At 39.5% G+C, this 25913-nt stretch overlaps 1 protein-coding gene across 2 annotated transcripts in view; it reads left to right on the forward strand.

Moving 5' to 3' along the window:
* LOC135699848 (zwei Ig domain protein zig-8-like) overlaps positions 1–25913 on the forward strand; it is a 326931-nt gene that overhangs the window by 283670 nt on the left and 17348 nt on the right. For both annotated transcript variants that reach the window (XM_065220202.1, XM_065220203.1), the window contains exon 4: positions 13610–13737. In XM_065220202.1, coding sequence (XP_065076274.1) covers positions 13610–13737 — 128 coding nt within the window. The remainder of the gene's footprint in view (positions 1–13609; positions 13738–25913) is intronic.

Genomic DNA, 25913 nt, shown 5'->3' on the forward strand with positions numbered 1-25913 from the left:
TATGTTCACCGTTCATCGTTTCATTTGTCAGAGTGATGACCACGGTCGCATGATGCATGTTCCTCGGGTTTTTAGGGTTAGGTGTCTACGAATAATTCACTATGATTTTTTTTTCCATCTTGAAGCATGATTCGTTAAGAAAATAAATGACGCGATCGAACATGCAAGCTTGGCACTCGACCGATTAGCAAAAATGTTACAGGCTTGCAAAGCTCTCAATTAACAACTGTGGAAGTGCTCCAAGAACACTATGTTGAGAGCCGACTTAAGGTCCCAGTAGGGATGCAATAAATTCAAAGAAGAAAAAGACATTATATCAAAAGAAGAAGAAGTAAAAATTGATGTAAACTTCCAAGAACTACACAATTTTTAATGAGGACCATCCATATACCACGTGGACAGAAACATCATGGTTTTTGACTCCCCCTCCCCCTCCGTTGAAACACGTGGACATAGGTTCAACCCATACCCCCTTCACTGATGTCCACGTGGACTTATTTTTTTTATCAAGTTATTCCTAATTTAGATTCGTGTCGTGCTTAACGTCCATGTTAAGACATATTTTGTTAAAAGGATAACTTTTGAGGCATGGTACAGTACCTTTAACAAGGTTTTGGAAAAGGATGAACTTTATGTCCATAATAGGTACTTTATTCGCACTAAATATTCCGGTAATAAAAGGTACCGCAATAGCAACGTTGCCAGACATTCAAATTTATCGGTATTTGTTCCGATTTTCGAACTTGATACCGATTTAGAGATAAGATTCCTCAGAATACTGATATTAGAGATTTTAAACCGATTTAAAGCGTGTCAAATATATCCTCATACAAATTCAAACTGTATTTTTTTCGCATCAGTAACTCCGATTTTATAAGTATCATCTAAAATATAATATAATATTGATAAATTACAGCGTATGATTGAGAATTGGCCTGCCTTGAACCTGTTTGATCACATTCAGACGTTTCTCAAATGCATCCCAGTAGTGATAAGATTTTATTTCTGATAATTTTGATTTTACATTTATTTAACACTAGCTGAGTGTGCCCGGCCTTGCTTGGGATTCAATATTAACTTGAGTTTATGCACTGATTAAAAAAAAGCATGATATATTGTACGTAGCCCCCCATCACCCCCCTTATCTAAGGGACTACCCCCTATGACCTTCACATGCCAAATTTGGTTCCATTAGCTTGATTAGTTCTCGAGTTATGCAGAAATTTCTGTTTCATTTGTATGGGAGCCCCCCCTTACAGAGACGGGAGGGGTCTAGAACCGTCTTAAGAACCTTTCCCGGCCCCAGCATACAAATTTTCACGCCGATCGGTTCAGTAGTTTCCGAGTCTATAAGGGTCAAACAGACAGACAGAAATTCATTTTTATATATATAGATAGATTTCAAAAGCCTTATCTTTGTTAAATTTGTTATTCTAATTTACCTATTTACATTCTTAACTAGTTTACAGAAGACTTTTGTTGGGGTTCATTCTGGTTGAATTGAAAAAAAAAAGAATTTGATAACCTACCTAGCTACGAATAATTTAATCTAATTAGAAAGATCGCGTATGATCTAGTGATTTGATCTCAGGCAGGCGTCTATGAACCTTTCGAGGATGAGCGTACTCTGCTACTCCACTCCTCCAGTGACTGAAGACCAGCCAGATGGTGGATCTCAGGATCTAAGGATCTTGTCCTGGATCCTTTGTAGTTTTGAGGTGATGGTACTTAGCTCTTCCGTATTGGTGTTCCGTACTCAATGGCGGGATAGATGATTTGCTGGGGGCGGATAGCTTGTTTCTAAGGGAAAGGATGGACTTTCTGTTGATAGGAGGATAGAGCGACCTAATCAAGATGTCACGCTTGGTGGATGTTTTGTCCACATGGGAACCAAAAAGCAGCTATCAAGGGTGAGACTAATTTAGACGACTTCACTCGACTAATGGGAGTATTATCAATGTGGACTTTTAAGTTACCAGGCTGGAAAAGCCAAGGTGAACTGGAGTGCGGAAATAGTATGGTCTGTGTTTTACCTGCATTGATACAAATCTTCCAGCTTTTGAAATAGTCGGACAGAACATCTAGGCCTGATAGGAGTTTTCTCGACCGATGATGGCAGTGTTATCCACAAACATTAACAAAATACCACCAGCCATAAGGGGAGGAACATCTGACGTGAAGATGTTGAAGAGGAACCTAGCATCAACGTTGAACGGATCACAAGACCTGGAATGATATGCTCGACAAGTAGTTTTTGATGATCTTAAGAAGGAAGATCGGGAAGTTGTATCGATGCAGCTTATACACTAGGCCATCATGCCAGACATTGTCGAAGGCCTTCTCAACGTCCAACAATGTCATGGCAGATGCATTGGAAATGGGCTTGGGCCGCTTGATGCTGTTAGTAACCCGTGCGAGTTGGTGGATTGTAGAGTGGCCTTTCCTAATCCCGAATTGCTATTTAAGAAAGATGTTATTATCATTTGAAAACATCAGCAGACGTCTGACAAGAGGCTGGTGGGGCGATAGCTTTTGACACTGATAGGGTATTTGCCCGGCTTTTGGATTGGAATGACTTCGGCTAGGGAAGTAGCCAAGCACCAAACACTTATTAAAGATCACTGCAAGGTGCTCAAAGAAGTCAACACTCAAGTTTGTCAATTCGAGGTTGACCACTCCATGGACATCAGCGGTCTTCATGTTCTTGGTTGATTTAATGGCTGCTATCACCTCATCAGCCGATATTCTACTTTCCTCAGGGACAACTACGGAGGTGGCAGCGACTCTAGATATTGCCTCCGATACTGCAGGCTCGTGTGTACTCTTCATGGCTTGGCTAAGGTTATATGAATTCACAAAGTGTTGACCAAGAGCATTGGAATTTTCCAGTGGGGTTATGAGTAAGAATGGATCTGAATTCTGATTAAGAGGGGGAAAAGGAGGGATGGGCTACGGCTTTTTTTTAATTTTTAATTTAAATTTTAATTTTGGGCTCGGATGGTTTTGTTTGAACGATTGCAATTGGTCTTCAGGTTAGGCAGCCTACTACGCTGGTACTGTCTACAGGTTCAGAGTATTACTCACCTGTCTGGATACTGGCACATGTAGGTCCCTGGCCCGGGAAATAGCTTCATCGATGGCGCGCAGACACCGGTCAATATCGTCGGTCGTTTCCGCATAAGTTTTAAAAAATCACGGCATAAGAAGGATAAACCTATAGCGAAGGATAAGTAGTAATGTAAACGTTTGAAATATACGGTTTAGATGTGATGTTAAACAAATTTAGAATGTTTTATTTTTTCCATCTTGGCTGAACATAAAAACTAAATTTTAACAATAATACAAACTTTTGTTAATTTAAACCTGGCTTGTGCTCATCGCGTATGAATGCAGCTAGGTCAATTCTATAAAACTCAAGCGTAACTTTCAAAATCCAACTAAGCAGAAAAGAAAAACCAAATTTAAAAAAAAAAACCTTTCGAATTACAAACCCGGTTCAACCTTCACGTATGGATTCAACATGCTCCATTCTATAAAATACAAGCTGTGACGATACTGGTGTCAACGCAGCCTTGGAACTGCGCCCAATCTACCCGATGGTAGTTTCACCGCGATGCTTGGAACCTGTTGACTGAGGAACCCACTTCAGCCAACACCGGATAGTAGCCCGAGCTGAGTTCTTGATAGACGACAGGTTGCAAGATGTTCTTGTTGGTGGCGTGGGCGCCGGATCTACTCAACCGGGTGGGAATGTCCGGACTCAAGATGTTGTACTACGCTTACTGCAGGTCATTGTACAGGATGCGGTCATTTTGATTGCGCCGAATGTTGCCCCAAGCTTGATGTTTGGCGTTCAGGTCAATATATCTTGACAATATCTCTTCTTAGCTCTGCTGGCGACTCGTTCATGATGTTGACTTGTTTGAGGCAGTAAGCGCAACGATGGTGATGGGGCCGACAGAAGTAGTAAGTAGAAACTTCCACCTCTACGGCTTCGGTGGTCTTCAGCTGTAGCAGTAGATGTTTTTCTTAGGGTGAGGGCTACTCCTTCTCCTCCCAGAGCTGGTTTGATCTAGCCTCACGATCCGGAAATGGGGAAGGTAGACGTTAATTTCGGACTTCAGGTGGGTTTCAGCTATGGCGGCAATGTCGATGTTTTGTTCATTGAGAAACTCTACGAACTCGATGTTCTTGCTCTTGAGCGAGCAAGCATACCAATTTGTAATGTTGATGGCTTCCCTGTCCATACTTTCAGTTGTTCCAGAAGGAGCGTGACCGGAATTCGGTCCCGTTTGGGGATTACAGGAAAGGTCTGATCATTGTTTTGCAACACCCTTCTGATTCACGCGCATTCGGTGAGGTCGCGGTTGTTTATCATACCACCATGATGTGGAACAGCTTGTTAATCGCTGGCATCATCAGCTTGTAGCCTTCAGTGCACAGACGCATGGTGCATTATGGGCCGCTATCTATGTAAAAGACGATTTTCTCTCGCAAGCTTTCCGGGAATCGTTTCACGAAGAACGAAGTAACTTTCTTTTTCTATTCCACCTTCGGTTCATCGCCGTTTTCCAGGATGGCGTAGCGATTGTTCGTCAACAGCTTCTTCGATGCCAATTAAGCACTGGCGGTGTCCGATCGGGATCGTTTCCCGAGCGGAATATCAGTCGCGTTAGCATGTGGCGGTTTCACCAAACACCGCGTTAAAAGTAGCGTGAACACTATCGCAATAAACTAACGAACAACTCGAGAGAGCGAGTAACAATCGAACTGTACTGCTTTACTGTCAAGCAGAGAATGAATACATCACAAATGGCACGAACGACATTTAGTCCCATATTCGTTTGATTGTGGGTAGCAGATCGTATAAAGTTATGAGACAATCCATGAAATATTCTAAATATTGTATGCAATTGGCCTTATTCGCAAGCAACATTTGCTTGCTTGCGAGAAAGGAAGTTGACGTCTATGTATGTTTATATCACCAGTAAGATTCAGATTTTTTTCTGCGTGGCATCCCTGGACTTATCCAAACAAATTTTAGATCCATTTGTCAAAAACGAAACCGATAGTTCCTGAACAAAAACCAAAACACGATCGTATTTACTTCCATGGAGGAACCAGGATCATATCCGGAGTTTCATTACTATTGTTGGTCTCGCATCATGAAAATGTCCTATGGTTTCCATATGGTATAAGGATGGCCTCTTGGCCAATTGGCTGCAATAAGCTGATTATTAACAGACCTAATTTTTTCACTGCCAATTGAATTCATGACGACATTTGGCAACAGTCACACAAAATCCATTCTAGGTTACAAATGCTCATTCCCCATTAAAACATATTTTATAGAATAATGATTTTTTTATAATAGTCACTTTAACACTCTTGGGTCATTTGTAACTTGTCCGGGGTAAGATTTGAACTCGTGACTTTGGCGTGAGAGGTATGGATGTTAACCACTAAGCCGGGGTCGCCCCATAATGAAATCAAATGATATTCATGGTTATCATAACATCTATTGATTTCATAATTCAGAAAATCATGTTTTGGTCTGAAATGAGTATTTGCAACCTTGAATCCATGCAGTTAATTTTAATTTGTAGCTAATTCCCACCGAGTGAAAAAGTTATGTTGAGTTTACAGAGCACATTTTTGCTGTAAGAAAGCCAATTGTTGGTTACCATTTCCGTATAAGTTGTTACATCTATGGGAAACGTGTATCACACTTGAGTACTCTCTGCCGTATAATAGCAAATACAGTGAGATCTCGTTATAGGCAACACGACACTAGGATCAGGATCTTTAATAAAAAATTGCTCAACGATGAATAATTCAACCAAAAGATTTAATTTAATTTTTGTAAGTATTTTCCATGACTTGCAGGAATTCGACTAAAAAATTTACACAGTGCGTGAGAGGCTTAGAAAAAAGCAAAATCTTTATGTTGTCAAAATCGAGGTCTATCCGTATGCCATTTTGGGAAATCTATCTTAAGTTAAAATATAACAGTTGCATTGTTTTTCCTTTTCCGTTCAGGGGTGGAATTGCTCTAAATAGTGAAACAACATAAATTAATTACTCTAGCATTAGCTGTTTCTGTTATCCCTGTCCGCAATGCACTTGTTTTCCAAATGAATGCCCTGCCGCTGTTAGATGAACTGATCTCAGTTTTCGATTATATATTTCATTGATGAGTAATTTAAATTTCAATTATGTGGGATACACTGAGTTGGAAAAGTACATTACAATTGGTAAAGGCTCTCACTGCTACAACCAACCAGCACGACCAGATTAATTGAATTAAAATCCTTATTTTGCCGATGGAAGTCAAGTGTCTGAAGTACGGTGATAAATTAAATTTTCTTCTTTTCCTGGCCCGATATGTTGCAATTGGCCTTGTTTCTGCTTACTGTCCGCACTGGGCGCTTCCGCAGTTGCTTAATGTTTATTTTATGCTTCAGGCAAGAGCACTTAAAGTAAAACTTGGGGTCAGCAGTACATACAAAACAACTGGATAGAGACAGATGGCCTTACTTTTCTTCTATGTCCTTCCCCCATCTTAATCGTGCTGCAGTGTCCGACTCCTGCCATGGTTGGTCTAAAAGTTATGATCTCGTAGACTCATAGCGTTAAGGTGATCGTGGACAAGTTTTAATTTAAATAATACAGTAATGTTTCCATTTATGCGATGGGTTGGTCGGTTCACCCACCGCTGTTTCTCGACTATCCTTCAACCAATTACGTTGATAGAAATGGAGGGATTTCTGTATGTTAATCCTCCGAGTTGACAAGGCGCCTCTCGGAGGCATTAAATAGTGAACCAAAAGGGGGGAAAATGTTGAATCGTACCATCGGCACCGGGCTCTACCACATTTGAATGTGGAAAACGGCAACAATCAATGACTCTTGGAGCGATGAAAATGATTTGATCTACAACGGGGCTGCCATCAAAATATCGACCATATACGGTGATATTGACAAAAGAGCATTCGTGATTCAATCGAGCTAAGAATATATTCAAGCAAAATCATGCAAATTGCCAGTGAAAAACAATGACGAACATTTGTAGTCATTTATTGCCTAAATTTGCTATGAAATTAAATGAATACAGCAAAATAAATCCTTGAAGCTGTCAAAGTGAACAAGTAGCATCAACGTCCGTTACTACCTGGATAAAAGTAATATGAAAAATAATGCATGAAATCACACTTTTTTTTAGATTTTTGTTTGATTTTGACGAAGGTTCCTGTGCGAATGAATTCTTGTAGTGACAATGTTTAAAAATATTTTGTCAATATCGCGTGAAAGCTTGCAATAACAATGACAATTCTCAGCACTGTTTGGTAGAATGTTAGAGAGACCTTATCGTTCCTGCAGGTGAAACTGAAAATTTATCTCGGGGAGAGGAAAGAGCCGTACGAAGCTTGCGGTTGAAGAGAGAATTTCAGCACGAGACTTTCTTGGATCATCCAAATGGCAATTCGGAATAGTATCTGAACGGTTGGGAAAGCTGCATCACATTATCAAGCTGGAAGTTGGACGCCTAGGCAAAGCGGCAAGGCAAACTACGGCCAGGTCCTGCTAAGCGAAGCGATGATCAGGATTCGTGTTCAGATAAAGAAGAGTTAGAACAAAACCGAAACCAACTGGAGGCGATAGCTCACCATTCAAGACCACTGGATCCAGAATTGCAAGAACAATCCCCTGTTGAAAAGGAAATTCTTTTGACTCCCACCGCGTACACACCAGGTTTAGATCGTATTATCACAGAGAATCTCAGTGAAACAAATGCTAGTACCAACTCAGAAGTCGTTAATAAGTCAACTCCAAATAATGCCACAACTCCTCGTCGAACCACAAGAGTTAGAAAAGCCCCCAATATACTAGACCTCTGAATGGCCATTGTAACTAACATTATCACTAACCTCTGTTTATATGTTAAAGGACAATAAGTTAGGGAATGATTCAATTAAGGGAGAGAGCTGCTGGGAATAACGCTAATATGAGTCAAAACTGTCAAATATGTATCGTTTTCGTAACCGTGATTCCCTGTTACGATACAAAACCAAATTCACTTAATTCTATGTCTAGTATTTAGTTGGGTCGAATACTCGCGGCTTACCCGAGGTAAGAGGGGTACATTGTCGAATAATAGGATCAAGGGAGTAGCTTGGGGGTGAGGTTTTCGTTGTCCCATCAGAGCGTTGTCGGCCGTGTGAACGATAGTACGGTTCTGGATTCGTCTGGAGTTCGAACGGCTATGGTGACCAGTGGATGACGATGAGACTCATCGAGACGGGGGGACAAGAGAAACAAAAAAACATTAAAGAGAGGCAATAACAGGAATGTTGTGGATGTTAAGATTTTTTTGAAAATATGAATATTTTTGTTCAAAATCTGTAATCTGCGTTACTTATTCTGAATGAAAAATTGTCTTTTAAATTGTAACATTCCAGAAAAATCTGGTTGCATTACTGACCAGAGCTCATATGCATACTCCTACAAAATGAGCTGTTAGATGTGTCCACGGTAGAATAGGTGGAGCTAGTGACGAAATTATCACCAGATTATCGATGTAGGCGTTGGTTTGCGGTGATTTAACTTAGCTCAGTCGGTAAAGACGTAGCTACAAAGCAAGACCATGCTGGAGGTGGCTGGGTTCGATTCGCGGTCCGGTCTAGGAATTTTTCGGGTTGGAAAATTGTTCGACTTCCCTGGGCAATAGATTATGATTGTACTTGTCACACAATTATACTAATGCAAAAATGGTACAGGTATCGAAAGCTCTCAAATAATAACTGTGCATTTAGAACACTAATAAGCTAAAATGCGATAAGAATTAAGCTTGAAATGCGAAGAAAGAAAAGAAACCTTGCGTGTTTATGCTTTAAAATCGATTAATGTTTGAAGTGTTACTACCGGCAAGCATCCTCTAGTGGACATTGTTACCAACGGGTTACAACTCGTTCTGGGATAGTCCGAAGATAAATGATTTGTTTGTATACAAAACTTTATATCGAAATTCACCAAATAGAGTCCCTTGGTTGTTTATCTAATAAAGACTGACTAAACGTTTATTAGAACGCCCCTCACGCGCCGCTATTGTTGGGAATCGAAAATCTTTGACAGTGGTTTGTTTACACTTCTATAGAGAAAAACTGGTGCAAGTTTTATCAAAGTAGTCGATCGCGTTCAGAAATAACGTCAAATGGAATTCGAAAGATGAAAAAATATTGTGCAGAAACACCGGTTCCAACCTGGCTAAAGTGCTGAAGATGCCAAAAACAACAGTTTGTCGAGTGCTCCAAACCTACAAGGAAACCCTGAGTGTAGAAAGGAATCAGCGGACCTACGAAAAATCTGGAACCAGGGATCGTCAGCTACACAGCAAGGTGTTGAGGTGCGTTAAAGCCAACCCCGGTCTTTCAATCCGAGATGGGGCCAGAAGGTACAAGGCCAACTATCAAATGGTGTGGAACATCCTTGCCAGGGAAAGATACAAGTCGTACAAAGCCAGTAAACATCCGAACCGGCACATGAAGCAGAATTCCGTGGCCAAGAAGCGTACAAGGCTCTTGTACGACCGTGTTTTGTAGAAACATAAGGGCTGCACTTTGATCGGTGACAAAACATACGTCAAATTTGATTTTAAGCAGTTTCCCGGTCAAAAGTTTTACTGAGCAATTACAAAGCAGCAACTTCGACGAAGCGGTGGGGCAGGCAAGGACATCCAGCAAATGCGGGCAAAATGGATGAAATGCGCTGATTCCGTGTCCGTTTCCACTATGCGGACGCTGATGGGCTCAATCAAGAGGAAGGTTCAAGATTTCGTTCGAACTGGAGAAATGTAACCATCTAATGCTGTAACTTTGATGTTTTAATAAAAGTACTGTACAGCCATCATTAATGAACTTTTTAAACTTATTGAATTACGAATTACAGGTCTTTTTGTGCGTACCAATTTACTTTTAGTAAGCCTTTAGGTGCGAGTGATGCTGCTGCTCGTCACATTTTTGGTTTTGTTTTTTTTTTATATATTTTTTTTATAAGGCTCAATCGAATAAACTTTAGGCCGAGAATTCTTGTTCACTATGCAAAACATTGTAAACTATATTCACAAGGTACAACACAATAAACACTTTATCTTCCGCTATCCAATAAGCCACCTACATCAGCACGGGATCCGCTTCCAGTGGTTTTATTGTGTGGTAGTACCACCAACGGGGGCAGAGCACTCCCATCGCAGCAATGGATGCAAATCGTGGTCATCACTCACGCACTCATCACGGCACGGTTTCTTTCCAACGTCCACATCGTACAATATCTATTTTTGTTTTTATTGCACAAATTAATTGAATTAATAATTTTAGCCCTCTTCAATAATTGATGAGGACAAAAGCAATTTAATATCAACGGGTTTAGGTATCAATCCTTTTGGGAGGCAATCAGCGTCCATTCCCTTTCGTTGATAATGATTTCCCTCCTGTAGTACCAGGTATAAAGTCCGTTCCTTATTGAAATTCCACCTCGAACATCAACTTGACAATTCCACCTTCATGAACGGCTGTGAAGCAAATTTTCCATATCCAACAGCATACACATCAGCACCATTCACAGCAACAAAATCAGCATAACAGCAGTAACAGAAACCTTTCCAACACACAAAACTCAATGCATCACCGCCATCAGCAGCACTGAAAACAAAAATATGATCGGGCCTCTTCAGTGGCGCTGGTAGTGTAGTGGTAAGCGTGATTACCTGTCACCCTAGCAGGTCTGGGTAAAATCTCAGTTGTCGCCGCCGAGATGTTCTGAGGCATAACATCTTCGATCACGCCTTCCTTCAAAAGGGAAGTAAAGCCGTTGGTCCCCGGTTCATGAGTTGATGAGTCGATAGGTAGGGTCCAGGTGTGGGAGTTGCCTCCCTGACGTCGGTAGCATTTGCTCAGCATGGAAAAAAGGAAGGCGTGATCAGAGATGTTATGCCTAAGAACATCCCGGCGGCGCCGACTGGGATTGAACCCAGGCATGCTGGGATGAGAGATAATCACACTTACCCCTACACCACCAGCGCCACTGGAAGTTTTTCAAACCTATTTTAATTAAATAAAATTCTTGAGTACTCAAAATGAAGGTAATTCATTTCACTTTAAAGGATAAATAGCGATAAAAATTATTTCGATTTGGTTTTGATGAAATCTCGAACATCATATTTTGGGCACTCTGTTGGCTAACCTATGCGGCCGTTTTGTTCAACCATCTATTCATCTCTGTCGCATCCCGAGTCACCTTTCTCAATTGGGCGGAATTGAGGGCAGTTGGGTGGATTGATGTCCTTCTCAAAGAAATCTACCCCGTTTTCTCGATAACACTGTAGAACATCTCCGCTGTAGTGGCTTGTCAAATCAGGTCAAAACTTTACAGGTCCATTGTGAGCCTTAATGTACAAACGAATACGATTTTTCAGGCAGTCCTGTTTGTACATTTTGGAATCCATAGTCTTGTTTGTCACGAAAACCTGGGTTTTCTGTCCGCAGCTGCAAATACCTTATCGGCAAAAACAAATTTGGACTTCCTAGGGACATCACCTCGACCAGTGCAGTGGCTTTATAGAATTTTTGTCCGGGAAGCTGCCCATAATCCATCTTCACGTACGTTTCGTCGTCCATGAAGATGTATCCTTCGTACTTTGTAAGAACCTCATTTTACAACTTCCGGGCACGTCTTTTGACTTTTAGATTCTGCTTCAGTGTCCTGTTTAGTTGCTTACCCGAGCAAAGTACAGCATCAAAATAACAGCAAATTGAAATCAAGTTTTGATATCAACATCAAACTGAAATCATAATTTGATTTCAGTTTACGCAATTGACAAATTTGATACCTAATTTTGTTTTCATTTTGCTGTATATTTGCTCTCCAGAAATATGTTGTTGCGGGTTTGTTTTCAATGCCTTAGCATAACATCAAATTGAATACTTGTTTTGTTATCAACAGGAAAAATGGATATCAAATTTGGTTTTCAGTTTGCTCTCACTGATAGCAGAAATTGTTTTCAATGTGATGTCACAGGAAGATTTTTTTGCTCTCAATTTTGATATTTTAACCGTTCAAACGACCAAAACGACAGCAACCTGAGTAATCATTATCAGCGAAATCACAACATCAAATTTAGATTTCAATTTGATCTCAGACTTTGCTCGGGTAATGGCCCGAAAATATCGAAATCCTTCTTGCTGACGAATGCTACTGGTGGTGCTTTGGCTGGCATTGAATTTCTTGGCGATATTATAATCCGACAGCCCTGGGTTTGCCCTAACCGTTCTCAACACCTTCAAATGCAGCTTCCGATCCTTACCCGAGCAAATCTGAAGATCAAATTGAAATCAAAATTTGCTGTTATGATGTAACTTATTTTGAATACTCCAGTTGATCTCATTTTGGTTGACTTAACGGTTAACACAGCAAAAATGAGAGCACAATATTACACTGTTGAATCAAACGGAAAATTAATCCTGCTATCAATGAAATCAATTTGATTACTGATTTTACATTCATGTTGTTTAACTGAATACGGGCCTGGTGTAAATGGTTAGCATCCATGCTTCTCACGCTGAAAGACTTGAGCTCAAATCTCATCCCGGGCAAAATACTAGCGACCTAAAATGTTGTATAACATATAACAAAAAAAAATATTGTATAACACAAATAAACCATAATCGTTAGTTCAACAACAGATGAACCAGTGTTCACTCGGCTGTCGACAAAAGCAGGCCACTCTCGATGTGTGCTATGCGATCGTCTGTTTTCTCGGCAGCAACCATTGTGTGGTCCACGATGGAAAATGAACAGGTGGGCAGGAACTCACAGTCTCCCAGTGTTGGTGAGTTCTTTGCCGTTAATGTTCACGAAAAGTTCACTATTTTGCTATACAGAAATTCAAAACAAAAATTTTATCTGCGGATTTGAATAGTTTTTGACCTGTTTCATACTACCGGAAGGTGTATGCTGGTCACAAATGCCGTGCCAAACTGATTTCCTACTCAATTAATCAATCTTTGATGTGAAATTCGCTAATAAACACGAGGCGCATTTCGTATAGCAAACATGCCATAACAAAATGGGCATGGTTCATTTAAGTAAACAAACTAACACTTCTTCCGACTGTTACACCTATGTATTAGCCGCCTCGTGTGTGGTCCTCCTCATTGTTCTTCATCAGCAGTTCTTTCGGTCGATGCGTCGTCGACTTTGAAAAGCAACCGTTTCGTGATGAGTGTGTGAGTGTTGACCACGTTTTGCGTCCATTGCTGCAATGGACGCGCTCTGACCCTCGTTGGCGTACAACAATTTGCCATACAATGAAACTTCTGGAAGCGGCTCCAGTTCTGATGGAGGAGGCTTTTTGGATAGCGGAAGATAAAGTGTTTATTGTGTTGTACCTTTTGACTATAGTTTTAAAATGTATTGTATAGTGACCAAGAATCCTCGGCTCTGTAAAGTTAATTCGGTTGAGCCTTATCAAATAAATTAATAAACAAAACAACAGATGAACTTACATATTTTAAGGCTTAGTTTCATTGTGTCGCTTTTCTTTATCTCCTTGCAGAGCCTTCGACGGAAATAATTGGAGCGCCGGATCTGTACATCGAAAGCGGATCGACGATAAATTTGACGTGCGTTGTAAAAGACTCCCCCGAGCCACCGGCCTACATTTTCTGGAATCATAACAACGTGGTAAGTGTGTCGAGATGGCTATTGCTTTTTTACCACATCCCGGTGCAGTGTGCTGGCATTCTGAGCTGCCCAATTTCCAATCATTTACGAAATCAGAAATGAAATATTATACAAATTGCTTCGGCGCATCGCTCCATCGACGAACGGCGGCGCTCGAAGGCTTTGATGTGGCACCTGTTACGCGGTGAAATATGAATCGTGGATCGAAGGTTTCTGAGAGGCCTATTCGTAAAATGGAATGTGCGAAATGACACCCACGTGTGTAATGTTTACAAACGGTTGAATTATTTGCTATTGAAAGCGGATTTTACCTCTACCCTCCATTACTGCCGCGGGTGTTCCTTCCCATCAGGACGAATAAATGTTTATTTCAATTGATGATGTATGTTTTTTTTACGATAAAGGCTTAATTCACGTTTAGTGAAAGTACGTCGTGAATGACCGATGAGCTGCTTCAAATATAATAGTTAATTAGTTTATTTTTTGAGCTACAAGTGGTTGTTTAGACAACATTATAGACTTGCAGATCTATGTTGTTTGGACAAAGAAAAAATAAAAAATCAAATTCAATCAGGGCAGCGTTTTTCTTCATTAACATATTTATTCTGCGCTAAGTCCACAACAAACGTATCATGATGCAATGATGTGTACATTCTTACTGATTGGTCACTATTTTGTTCCGAAAACCGCTTAGGCCATGGACTGGAAAGCGAAGGCTTAATGTTTCAATTCGAACCGCTACGGCATAAATCAAATTAACGGCGCCGGTGGTGTAGTGGTAAGCGTGATTACCTCTCACCCCAAAAGGTCTGGGTTCAATCCCAGTCGGCGCCGCCGGGATGTTTTGAGGCATAACATCTCTGATCACGCCTTCCTTCGGATGGGAAGTACAGCCGTTGGTCCCCGGTTCATGAGTTGATGGGTCGATAGGTGGTAGGGTCCAGGTGTGGGAGCTGCCTTCCTGGCACGTCGGTAGCATTGGTGCTCAGCACGGAAAACAAGATCGACGGAGAAAACAAACCAAAGGAAAAAAAAAATAAATCAAATTTATTATTGTGTGGTTCGTTGAATTCATGCCGTGATGAAAATGAGAGTCCATCGATAACAGGGGGATAAATCAATGGTTTGTCTGAATTGTCCATTAATTTGGCGACGTGATTTGCCGTGTAGCTTCAAATTTATTGGATTTCCCAAAAATAGGCTGCTGTGAATGTTTCATTTTGATGTTGCTGTTTTGCCTGTTATACACGGCACGACTGGCAAAACCGGCAATAAGGTTGATAGGAATACCGTAATCCGAAGGAAGATTGATCACTTTTTAATATATAAAAAAATCCAAAAAGAAAAATGAACAGAATATAGTTTATCAGTACAGGTAGTAGTATTCATGAGAAGCATATCGTTGCTCTTTGAGTTTCTCAATGCAGTTTGCATTTATTTTTAGGAAATGTTAGGAGCCACGGTAATGATCATATAAATTTTCTAATAAATTCACTAGGCGGTTGATCAACTATGAATTCTTCTCGTAGCATTTAAAATAAATAAAATAGCCCATGGAAATAAACAAAATAACATGGACACCCTACATTCAAATTTTATGTTGATACCTTCAAGCACAACCAAGGCTAGAATGATCTAGTTTCTAATGGTATTGTCTCTACTACCACTACCATCGATGCTGAAATTAATTGAATTTTATATTTTTTCTATTTAACCCGGAAAAGCCCGGAACAAACTTTTTATTTTCAAAAAATTGTATCTCAGAGATGCCATAGCCGATGAATTGTGGAATCTTTTTATTGACATCATTCCGTTGCGTGGTTCTTTCATCTGTTGGAAGGTACTTCCTCCCATGTTCATCCTTCTTACATATATATATTCAAGAAAGTGTTGGCACCCCCCGTGTTTTTCAATCTTTATCATATATCCTTCTTATTATTGTGACAACCCAGAAATGATATAGAGCAATCATAAGACCATATGCCTACCATAGAATCGGTTCCGGATGTTCCGGATTATGGTTCCAAATGGCCAAATTTATTATCTATCATAAAAATATCAAGTGACGTTTCAAATCACATATACTCGACCAAATATGACCAATAACACTCAAAATGACAACCATATAGCCATATGGCCAAGGTAGAACCGGTTCTTGATATTCCGGATTATGGTTCCACATGGTCAAATTTGATATTTATCACAACCATATCAAGCGACATATCAAATCACATCTACTCGACGAAAAGTGAACAATGTAGAACCGGTTCCGTATATTCCGGAAAACTCGAAGATTTATTTCGTAAAAGAGGTTTTTGAAAATGTTGTGAAATACCCAACAATATTGGTATTTTTAAAATCGGAGGGACGTGAAATCCAAGATGGCGGTATCCGGTTCATGAAAAACTGGAAAATACTGTCAACACTCCACAATATTGGTATTTTTGGATTTAGGGTGACGTGTAGGAACTGGAAATCTAGAACCTGAAAAATAATGTCAAATACCCACCATATGGGTATTTTTGGAATCAGGGTTACGTGTACGAATCGAAAATCCATGCCTGGCGCCATTTTGAAATCCAATATGGCGGTATCCGGTTCATGAAAAACCGGAAATACCATCAATACCCCACAATATGGGTAATTTTGATTTTCTGTACCCGGATGCCGCCATCTTGGATATCAAAATGGGGTCAGACATAGATTTACAGTTCCTACATGTCAGATAAACTGACAGTTGACATTCATTCATACACATTTTCAATGCCTGCCAACCCTGCCAATGACAAATTTATATAAATTCATCGTCACTCATTTGTCTCCTTATAAATTAGATACCAAATATTTGGAAACTTAGATCCAAAAAATAATAGAGAACGGATTTAACTGTATCCAATTTGTTTCTGGAACATCTGTAGTCGGTGTCCATTTTATTTTATGATTTTTTTTATTTGAGTGTCATTGGCTATCACTCGGTTAAGCTACAGCTGTAAAGCCAGGTAATGCTTAAGGTGGCTGGGTTAGGTCAAAGTAATGGGCATTCAAAAACCATAGCTCATACCGTCCGATTGCGATGCTTTCGTGCATTAGGAAATTTTTGGAGGAAATTATCCTTCAGAGTCGATCACTAAATCGAATCAAATAACTTGCTATCAAATACACAGTTTGAGTTCCGCAAAAGCAAAGGAACAAACTATTGTCTTGTGTTGCTTTCCACAGATATTACACTGACCTTTACGCACAACAAGCAATTGGCTTCAGTATTCTTGGACATTAAGGGGGCATTTGATTCTGCTTCCATTGACATTCTGTCAGACAATCTGTACAGATGTGGACTTTCTGGAATTTAAAATAATTTCTTGTACAATTTGCTATAAGAAAAGCAAATGATTTTTCCTCTTGGAAAACTGACAACTTCCAGAATTAGTTATTTGGCCCCAAAGCTCATGTCTCAGCCCTCTTCTTTATAACTTTTATATCAAAGATATCGACAACTGTTTGATAGAACAATGCACGCTAAGACAACTAGCAGATGACAGTCTGGTTTCCGTAAGAGGTTCACTTGCCGTGGACTTGCAAGGACAATTCCTTAGACAACTTGTCTTTTTGAACTAGCAATCTAGGGATCAAATTCCCGCCGCTCAAAACTGAACTGGTAGTGTTTACTCGAAAGTGGTACCCAGCACAAATGCAGCTTAATCTTTTGAGCAGAAACATTACCCGAGCAGGAACGAATAAAATGCCAAAAAATAATTTCCAAAATATGTTTCCACAATACCATTCCAATATCAAATACCAATACCAATTTATGATAATACAGTCTCAAAATATCAATTTTTGGTATTTACAAAATATTTTGCATGAAATTTTTTGGAACATATTTTGAATACCCTCGAGGCCCAAGGAAGACAACCTTATATCCCTATCAGAAACGTGTTGGGTATCCGCAATCTCTGCTATATGCAGTCGATTTATGTATTTTTTGCAAATTTCTAGCAGGGGAAATGGCTTTAATGTTGATCTATGGATCTAAGATTGGGCCCATCGCTAAAAACTGCTATTTATCAATTTTATCTAGATAAACGCCTCATTAGGACAGTACTAATGGATATTTTTGGTGGCTATTGAAATGTTTTGTCAAAATTGTTGAATTTATATATGGGCCCAAATTAGGGGCAATTAGGCTGACATTGCATCCATTTCCCCTATAAGAATTTAATTCCTTTGTCTTTTGTTTCTCTTTATCAGTTTTTCCTTGTCTTGTCCCCACACCTACTGGCCACCATAGCCGGTCGAACTCTAGAACCACATTACCGTTCATACTGGCAACAAAGCTCTGATGAGACAACGAAACCCCACCCCAAGCTCGTCCCCTGATCCTATCCTTCGACAATGAGTTATCGGCTTCGTAAAGCTTACGCGATTGAGCCTTCCAAATAAACGAACTAGATGAAAAAGGTAGCTAGGTTCAAGTCATGTTTATGAATTTATCGGGATGGAAAAATTGTGGAAGTGTTGAGCACTAAGTTGAGAGCTGGCGTAAAGTCCCAGAGGGGATGTAATAAAGTCAAAAAGAAATGGTGATAAATATTTCTTCGAGTAGATATGATATGAGAAATGATAAATCATGAATGTCCCTCTCCTTGGCTAGTTTTTGCACCTTGCTGTTGGTGGGCGGGCTTAATTTCATGCTTTATAGTGGAGTGTTGGAGACGGTTGGTTTATGGTTGGCGTTGCTGGCTCATGCCGCGATAGAATGGCGTCATGGGCAGGCAATGGTGATTACGAAGCTTCCCCTCTCTGATAAACCACTGCATAAGAGAACCAAAGATCTAGTCTAGCAGTGATAGTATCACACTTGTTACTCCTTTTATTGAGAGCCGCGTCGTAGTACGCTTACGTATAGGCACTGACGTTGGGTGTGATTCTGGCGGGTTTCGCCGCAAATCACTCTTATTTTAGTTATTTTTTACGCAGATAGATTTATTTGGGTTTGCAAGGGAATTATACTATTGAAATATTTCAGAAAGTGCCCATCGGTGCTCCTTCTATTTGCGTGACAAGCTTTCATTGTTCTTTTCATTGAGGTATTACTCAGGGAACAATGTTAAACATCATTTTTGTACATGGTATTGTAACTAATCTTATATGTGCTTCATTTTGATTTGGGATAAGTGTTTGAACTATGGCCTGGGATTTCCACTGTGGTGTGCTTCTATTGTGACATACCCATATGTATTTTTGTGGTGCAACATAGTGGAAACGTGAGAGCGTAATTGGAACATATACCCTATATAATTTAATAATCAGCTAGGAAACTAACTTCAAAATGAAGCATTTTAGTCACATGAAAGTGTTACCTGGGTCGAACTAAGATATAATAAATGGGTATAAGCTTAAATCAAAAGTACTTGAAACACGTTTAATTTTAGATTACAAGCACAAGTGCCGGTACTTAATAAAGCATGAGTTATGATTGATTAGGTGAGCTTTTAATAATTTATTAAATTAGACTAATGAGATATCATAATCATCAAATGAACTTGAATAATAAACTTTAGAAAGTCTAATGACATTAAGTAGATTAACAAAAGAATTAGGTTGCGGGGGGTCCGCTTAGGGAGGCAATTATCCTTTAAAGTTGTAGAATAAATCTTCTTATTTAGTCTTGAACTTTAAAAAGAAATCGCAGGCAGACCCATAGCATTAAGCAGATTTACAAGGAGAGGAATAGTTTAGGAAATAAGAAAAGAAACATTCCTGACAATTAAAAGCTGGGGATACCACCTTCTGGGGTGTCCGGAGACAAACCAGCCCAGGGCTGAAAGTCTCCTTAATAAAGATATAAAAAAAAAAAAATTAATAGCTTTTAAACTTTTGGAGGTATTGTATTCCCCTGAGTTTGTTGTACTCGATTACTATATTATTCTCTCAATACGCGAAATCTATTATATATGCGGTTAAAGCATTTGAGTTAACTTATTTCTTAGTGTTCAAGTACTTACATTTTTAATCAGCAGTCAATGTTAATCTATGAACTAAACCATACGTAAAATTGATCTTTCCTTATGTGGTATTGATGCATGTTTAACTTTTCGCGGCTGTCGGAATCAACGCGCCTACATCTACGGAGCTTACGCAGAAGTGATTCGCAATGCGGTAGAGCTCACCAAAAGTTTTTTTTTAGCTTCTGTAGTATAGAATTTGTTCGGTACGGTCGTGAAACCTTGAAATGATTGATACGTGCGGTAAAATAACTAAATTGAAACAAAGCTCAACAGTAAAATAAGTAGAATATTTAGGGAGGAAACCAAAATTAATCAACTTGCCAACATAGGCTATCACATTTATTTTGGTGGCACTCTTTAAGTGATAATAAGTTGTTTTTTTTTTCTCTACGGTTGTTTTGCGTGGCGTTCACAATTTGCGCGATTTTCGTATCTTACGTAATTTAGATGTTTAGCTATAAACGGTTTAACTGACTCGAGGTCGTTCCTTAAGCGGTGTTGGTACAGGTTAAACCTTTGCCGACTGTCGGATTCAACGCGCCTACGTCTACGGAGCTTACGCAGAAGTGATACGCAATTCGGTAGAGCTTGTCAAACGCTTTTGAGCTTATAGAATTTGTTCGGTGCGGTCGCGAAATCTTGAAATGATTGATACGTTCTTTAAATTAACTAATTTGATACAAAGCTCAGTAGTAAATAAGTAGAATATCTAGGGAGGAAACCAAAATTAATCAACTTGCCAACATAGGCTATCACATTTATTTTGGTGGCACTCTTTAAATGATAATAAGCCTTTTTTTCTCGCTTCGGTTGTCTCGCTCGGCTTTCGGAATTCGCGCGGTTTTCGTAACTTACATAATTTAGATATTTCGTTCGAAACGGATTTACTTATTCAATCGGTTTACTACGCGGATGTATCTACGCGCACACGTCAGCATTTTTTCTATAACTATCTTGAAACAATACATACGGAATCCAGTGTTCAAGCGGCCAACATAGGATAGTCCTTCTGCTGTATTGTCAAAGATAGAAGCAAAATTTATTCAAATGGGTCAAGTCTTGAAAATTAAGCCTGATACCCAAAAAAAAAAAAAAAAAATAAAAATAATTATGAATGTGAAGAATGTAAATCCATATGGGAGCATGCAAGAAGTACGTCACCCTAAATTTAGGGAAAATCAACTCCACTCGCTCAGCGACACCGGTGGTGCAGTGGTAAGCGTGATTACCTCTCATCCCAAAAGGCCTGGGTTCTATCCCAGTCAGTGCCACCAGGATCATCTCTGATTACGCCTTCCAGGGAAGTAAAGCCAGTTCATAAGTTGATGATGGGTTGGACAGGTATGGTCCAAGTGTGAGAGCTACTACCCTGACGGTTGATAGTATCGGTAATCAGCACGGAAAACAAGATCGACGGAAACAAATCAAGGGAAAAAAATGTCGGTTCTACAGTGACCATATGGAATTTGTATTGTTTTGTTAGTGCTGTTAGTGTTGTTAGTGCCAAGGACATATTTTGTCGAGTAGATGTGATTTTATATGTCGCTTGATATGATTATAAGACATTATATGTTGAACCATAATCCGGAACATCCAGAACCGATTCAACGGTGGACATATGACTATGGATGTCGTTTTGCATTCAATTTATCATATGTCGACGAGTAGATGTGATTTGACATACCGATTGATATGGTTATGAGAGATATAAAATTTGACCATACGGAACCATAATCCGGAATATCCAGAACTGGTTCTATGGTTGTCGTTTTGAGCGATATTGGTCATATTTCGTGGACTAGATGTGATATGATATGTCACTTGATATGGTAATGACAGATATCAAATTTGACCATGTGGAACCATAATCCAGAACATCGAGAACCGGTTCTACGGTGGCCATATTGCTCTATGGATGTCACTTTGCATTACATTTATCATATTTCGACGAGTAGATGGGATTTGATATGTTGCTTGATATGGTTATGAGAGATATCAAATTTGACCACGTGGAACTCTTATCCGGAATATGCAGAACTGGTTCTATGATGGTCATATGGCTTTGTGGTTGTAGCTTTGACTGTCATTGGCCATATTATGCGACATGTCAAATATGACAATACGGAATCATAATCTGGAATTTCCGGAACCGGTTCTGTGGTGGTCATATGGCAATTCCAAGGTAGGCTTGGGATCTTATGATTTTTCTTCTTTATTATTTACAAGAGTTCCACGAAAAAAAAAACAATAGGGGTATTGACAAACCGCATCGTAAACGTTTATTACCTCGTAAATGCGTAAACTTCTATTACACTCCAATGGACCATGGTATTTTTACGATAGTTTATATGTTTACGATGCGAATAGTGAATACCCTAAATATGTTTTAGAAATGATAAAGTTAGAAAAAACACCCCCGCGTCAACACATTCTTGAACATAAAACAATGAGGGAGGGGGCTGGGGATGAGTACTACCCAACAGATGTAAAAACCACTCTCCGGAATCATGTTAAAACAATTTAATCAGTCATGGCATTTCTGTTTGAAAATGAAACAGTTTGTCCCAGGCTTTAACGTTGTTAAGAAGCATATTTTTCTATTTAAGAAGCATTTGGTACTCATCTTGTCAACTTAAGATGTATCGGTTACTATCGCTCTAAGGCGTTCATGATCTCAGTAATAAAGCCAATGCAAGAATCTCACAACATACAATGTTTACCCATGATCACGCCTTCCTTCGCGGGAAGGGGAGCCGTTGGTCCCCGGTTCATGAGTTGATGGGTCGATAGGTGTGGGCGTCGGTAGCATTGGTGCTCAGCACGGAAAACAAATCAGGGAAAAAAAATGTTTACCTTTAATTAACCATTTCCACTACCTATTCACATTCAGTAAACAAAAACATGCCAAGGATCCATTTTACACTTCACTCGAGAGCTTCTTTGCTTAACCCTTCGGAGCTAGCTTTTCGCTCTGTGTGCTCTTTTCTTCAGTTCATCCGAGCTCATTGCTCATACACTGAAACTCTTACATTCTCGCAGTACACAGGTAGCTGATAGTTGCATGGTGTCTGTGCAGTGTTCATAAATCTGATGGAAAACCCGCAAAGAAATTAACCCCTCTTTTGCCTTCGTCGATAGCCACTACGGCTGCCATGCGATGCATACATAGGAGCCTCGTTGCCGTTCAAGGATCAGTGGGATCCTACGGATGACGATTTCTCGGCAGTTACGGTAGTTTTTAGCTGGTGGCTGTTTTTTTAGCCGCTGGCTGGCAGGCTTCTCGTACAGAGCAGTAAGTGAAATTTATGTTTTATAACCGCACACATCCACCCGTTCGGATGGGTGGTTGGTTCATCTCCAACGACCATGGGCACTACCCATTCACTTCATCTATATTCAGCGGAACTCTATTCCACTATAAAATCCATTACCATATTCATGGCATGCAGTAGTAGAGCTCTAGGAAGTCGATTGACGATGGAATATAAGCTCACCACTAGGAGAGAACAGTCCATAATGGACCCCTGGGGTGAAATGCCCATTTGCAGGAAAACAACGATGCTTAATCCTCAGATATTTTTTTTTTTTCCCGGGTAACGGATTGTGCTTATTTTTATCTGGAGGATTCACAAATAATTTCTGATCAAGAAATCATGCAATAGCTCATTGATTCTTCTGAAAATTATTTTTGTGTGCGCAAAAAAGATAAAGTTATGACACACCAGCCACAAATTATGCTTCTAACATTAGGACTTAGATATAATTTTGGGCCTACTAAGCACAACCCGCCCTTTGTCTCTATTTTTCGAGTGGATTTTTTTTTTTTGACAAACTGGAATGTTTTCACTGCTGATTATTTCTAAATTTACCGTAAAGTTAGCTAAAGAAAAACAAATGGTTGAGATATTGTTAAAAATCTAACACTGCTTCTTGACCCAAGCTCGTAGCGTACTAAACGCATAATTGACTTGTTAACTCTGAAATAATGGATTCATATGATGTTTTCTGCTCGATAGGCCCAAAATGCGCGATTAGGTCGAAGTAGTGCTCTGTGTAGTGTGGATCGAATTCACTTGTAACGTATTTTTTTTTTTATTTTTTTTTCTTTATGAACTACAGTTTAACATTGTAATGAGACCTAATTGTTTATTTAAAATAAAAGAATAATCATATGAAATGCCTCACGCCTTTGTGTTATATACATGCAGGTTATGGCTTATCTCTTTCAAGCGATGCTTTTTACTCCAATGTTGTGGTACATATTGCACCATAATTCAGGCGTTTTACCCCGGTATCATTTTGCTACCGAATTGACAATGTTTAAGATATCATGAATAATCATCGTTTTGGAGTTCAAAATTACTCGATCTTCGTAGAAAACATTGTTATGAAGCTCAATAACTTTCCTTAATTTTAGCTTCCATACACAAGCTATTCACGATTTTGCTTAAACGGTGCGTTTTGCACAACCGACCCCTATATGTGGCACGGTAGGAGCGGAGAAGAATTAGGAGCACTGTATTGAATGTTCATACAGATGACAGCTAGTCAGAGTACAAGATGGAGATACGGTTCTGTGTCCCTTTTCCCCTGCCTCCATCTAACTTAGTCTCCGTAGATTGCTATGTATACGGATAGTAGGCTACCTTCTGGAAGCAGCAGTAGCAACTACTAGAACGAAGGTGGTAAAACATGATTCTATTACTTGTCATAGCCGATGCATGTGTAAGAACTCCCAACGATGGGTGCTCGAATGAAAAATGAAATAAAACATACTCTCTTCTTGTTAATGTCTTGACTGAACGTGTTGATTTCTATTGGATCGGAGTGACAGAAGCTTTTCCTAGACTGTAGATGGGCGGAAGGCAGCATTTCCCATCGATCCCAGGAGAATCGGAAATTATAATAAAAGTGAAAAGGAAACAGTCGTTTGCGCATCCAGTACGAATAGGACATTTCTGTCATCTGAAATTGGAACATAGATGATCTGCTATGTGTGAAAATTATTATGGATTTGAAGAGTTATAGGCAGGGCTGGATTTACAACTGTGAGTTTCCTGGGCTGAGAGTTTTCTGAGGGTTCTTTTTCAATATGTGAACATTGTTGTATCCTCATAACTATTTATTTATTTATTTATTTATTCTTCTGAATTTTTAGCGTCTTAACGAATGTGATGGGGAAAAGCCAAATAAACTGGCGTTAAAACCCCATATTTAGACTCTATTGTCTCCAAATTCAAAATGAAGTTTATAATTTTTTTCTCCAAATAATGTACATATTTCGTATTATATTTATCTCTTCCCAATGCTTTTATTCTACTAGAAGGGTTTGATCGTCAACTTTTGAATTAATATAACTCGGAGATGTTCTATTAATCCAGCCTGGACGTTGACAACGTAAAGCTGTTTAGTGAACTTCTCGTGCATTTTTCTTGATAGTGACTTAAATACAGTTGAGGTAACCTATTATGTCAGTCCCTTGGACATATTTTGGATATCATACTTAGTAAAACTTGCCCAAATTCAGGACCTCATAAAAATGCGAATACATGGTCTATTGCATTTGGTTCCTAAATTGCAATCAGACATGAATATTAAATACGTGTCGGTTTCAGTGTTTGAGTTTAATAGTGTGCGGATGAGAATGTTAATGTTTATAGTGCACTGACACCATAGGGATTCACGTCAGTAGTGAGAATCAACGGTTTAGACGGATCGTACGTTTCCAACACACGGCTAGTAACCAACAGTGTCTCGTTATTAAAGACTGTTCTCGAAAAAAAAAGCAACGGACTAAAATGATCACCAAAAATTCATTTTAGGTCGGATATTTTTGAATAAGACTCAGGGAATAAATAAACACATATTAGCTATGTTTTTGAACAGTTGGTTTATTCAACCAACCTAGGCTAAATGCCCGCACTTTAGACTTAACGCTACCCACCAAATCCTGTGCAACACTTGCGCCATCTTTCTTACACATTTTCATCCACTCTTTCTTCAAATCCTTGTCCTTTTGTAGACCTTCCCTGTTTTCCGGAGCTTGCCCTTCATAATCGCCCTAAATTTTTCTACTGGGCGAAGTTCTGCTGATTTTGGATTTGCTTCCTTCCGCACCAAAACAACGTCGTTTGTTTCGTATCACTTCATCACCGGTTTCTCGTAATG

This window comes from Ochlerotatus camptorhynchus, unplaced genomic scaffold (genome assembly GCF_037179485.1).
Source record: "Ochlerotatus camptorhynchus isolate MF236.1 unplaced genomic scaffold, CSIRO-AGI_Acam_v1.1 ptg000119l, whole genome shotgun sequence".
NCBI lineage: Eukaryota > Metazoa > Arthropoda > Insecta > Diptera > Culicidae > Ochlerotatus > Ochlerotatus camptorhynchus.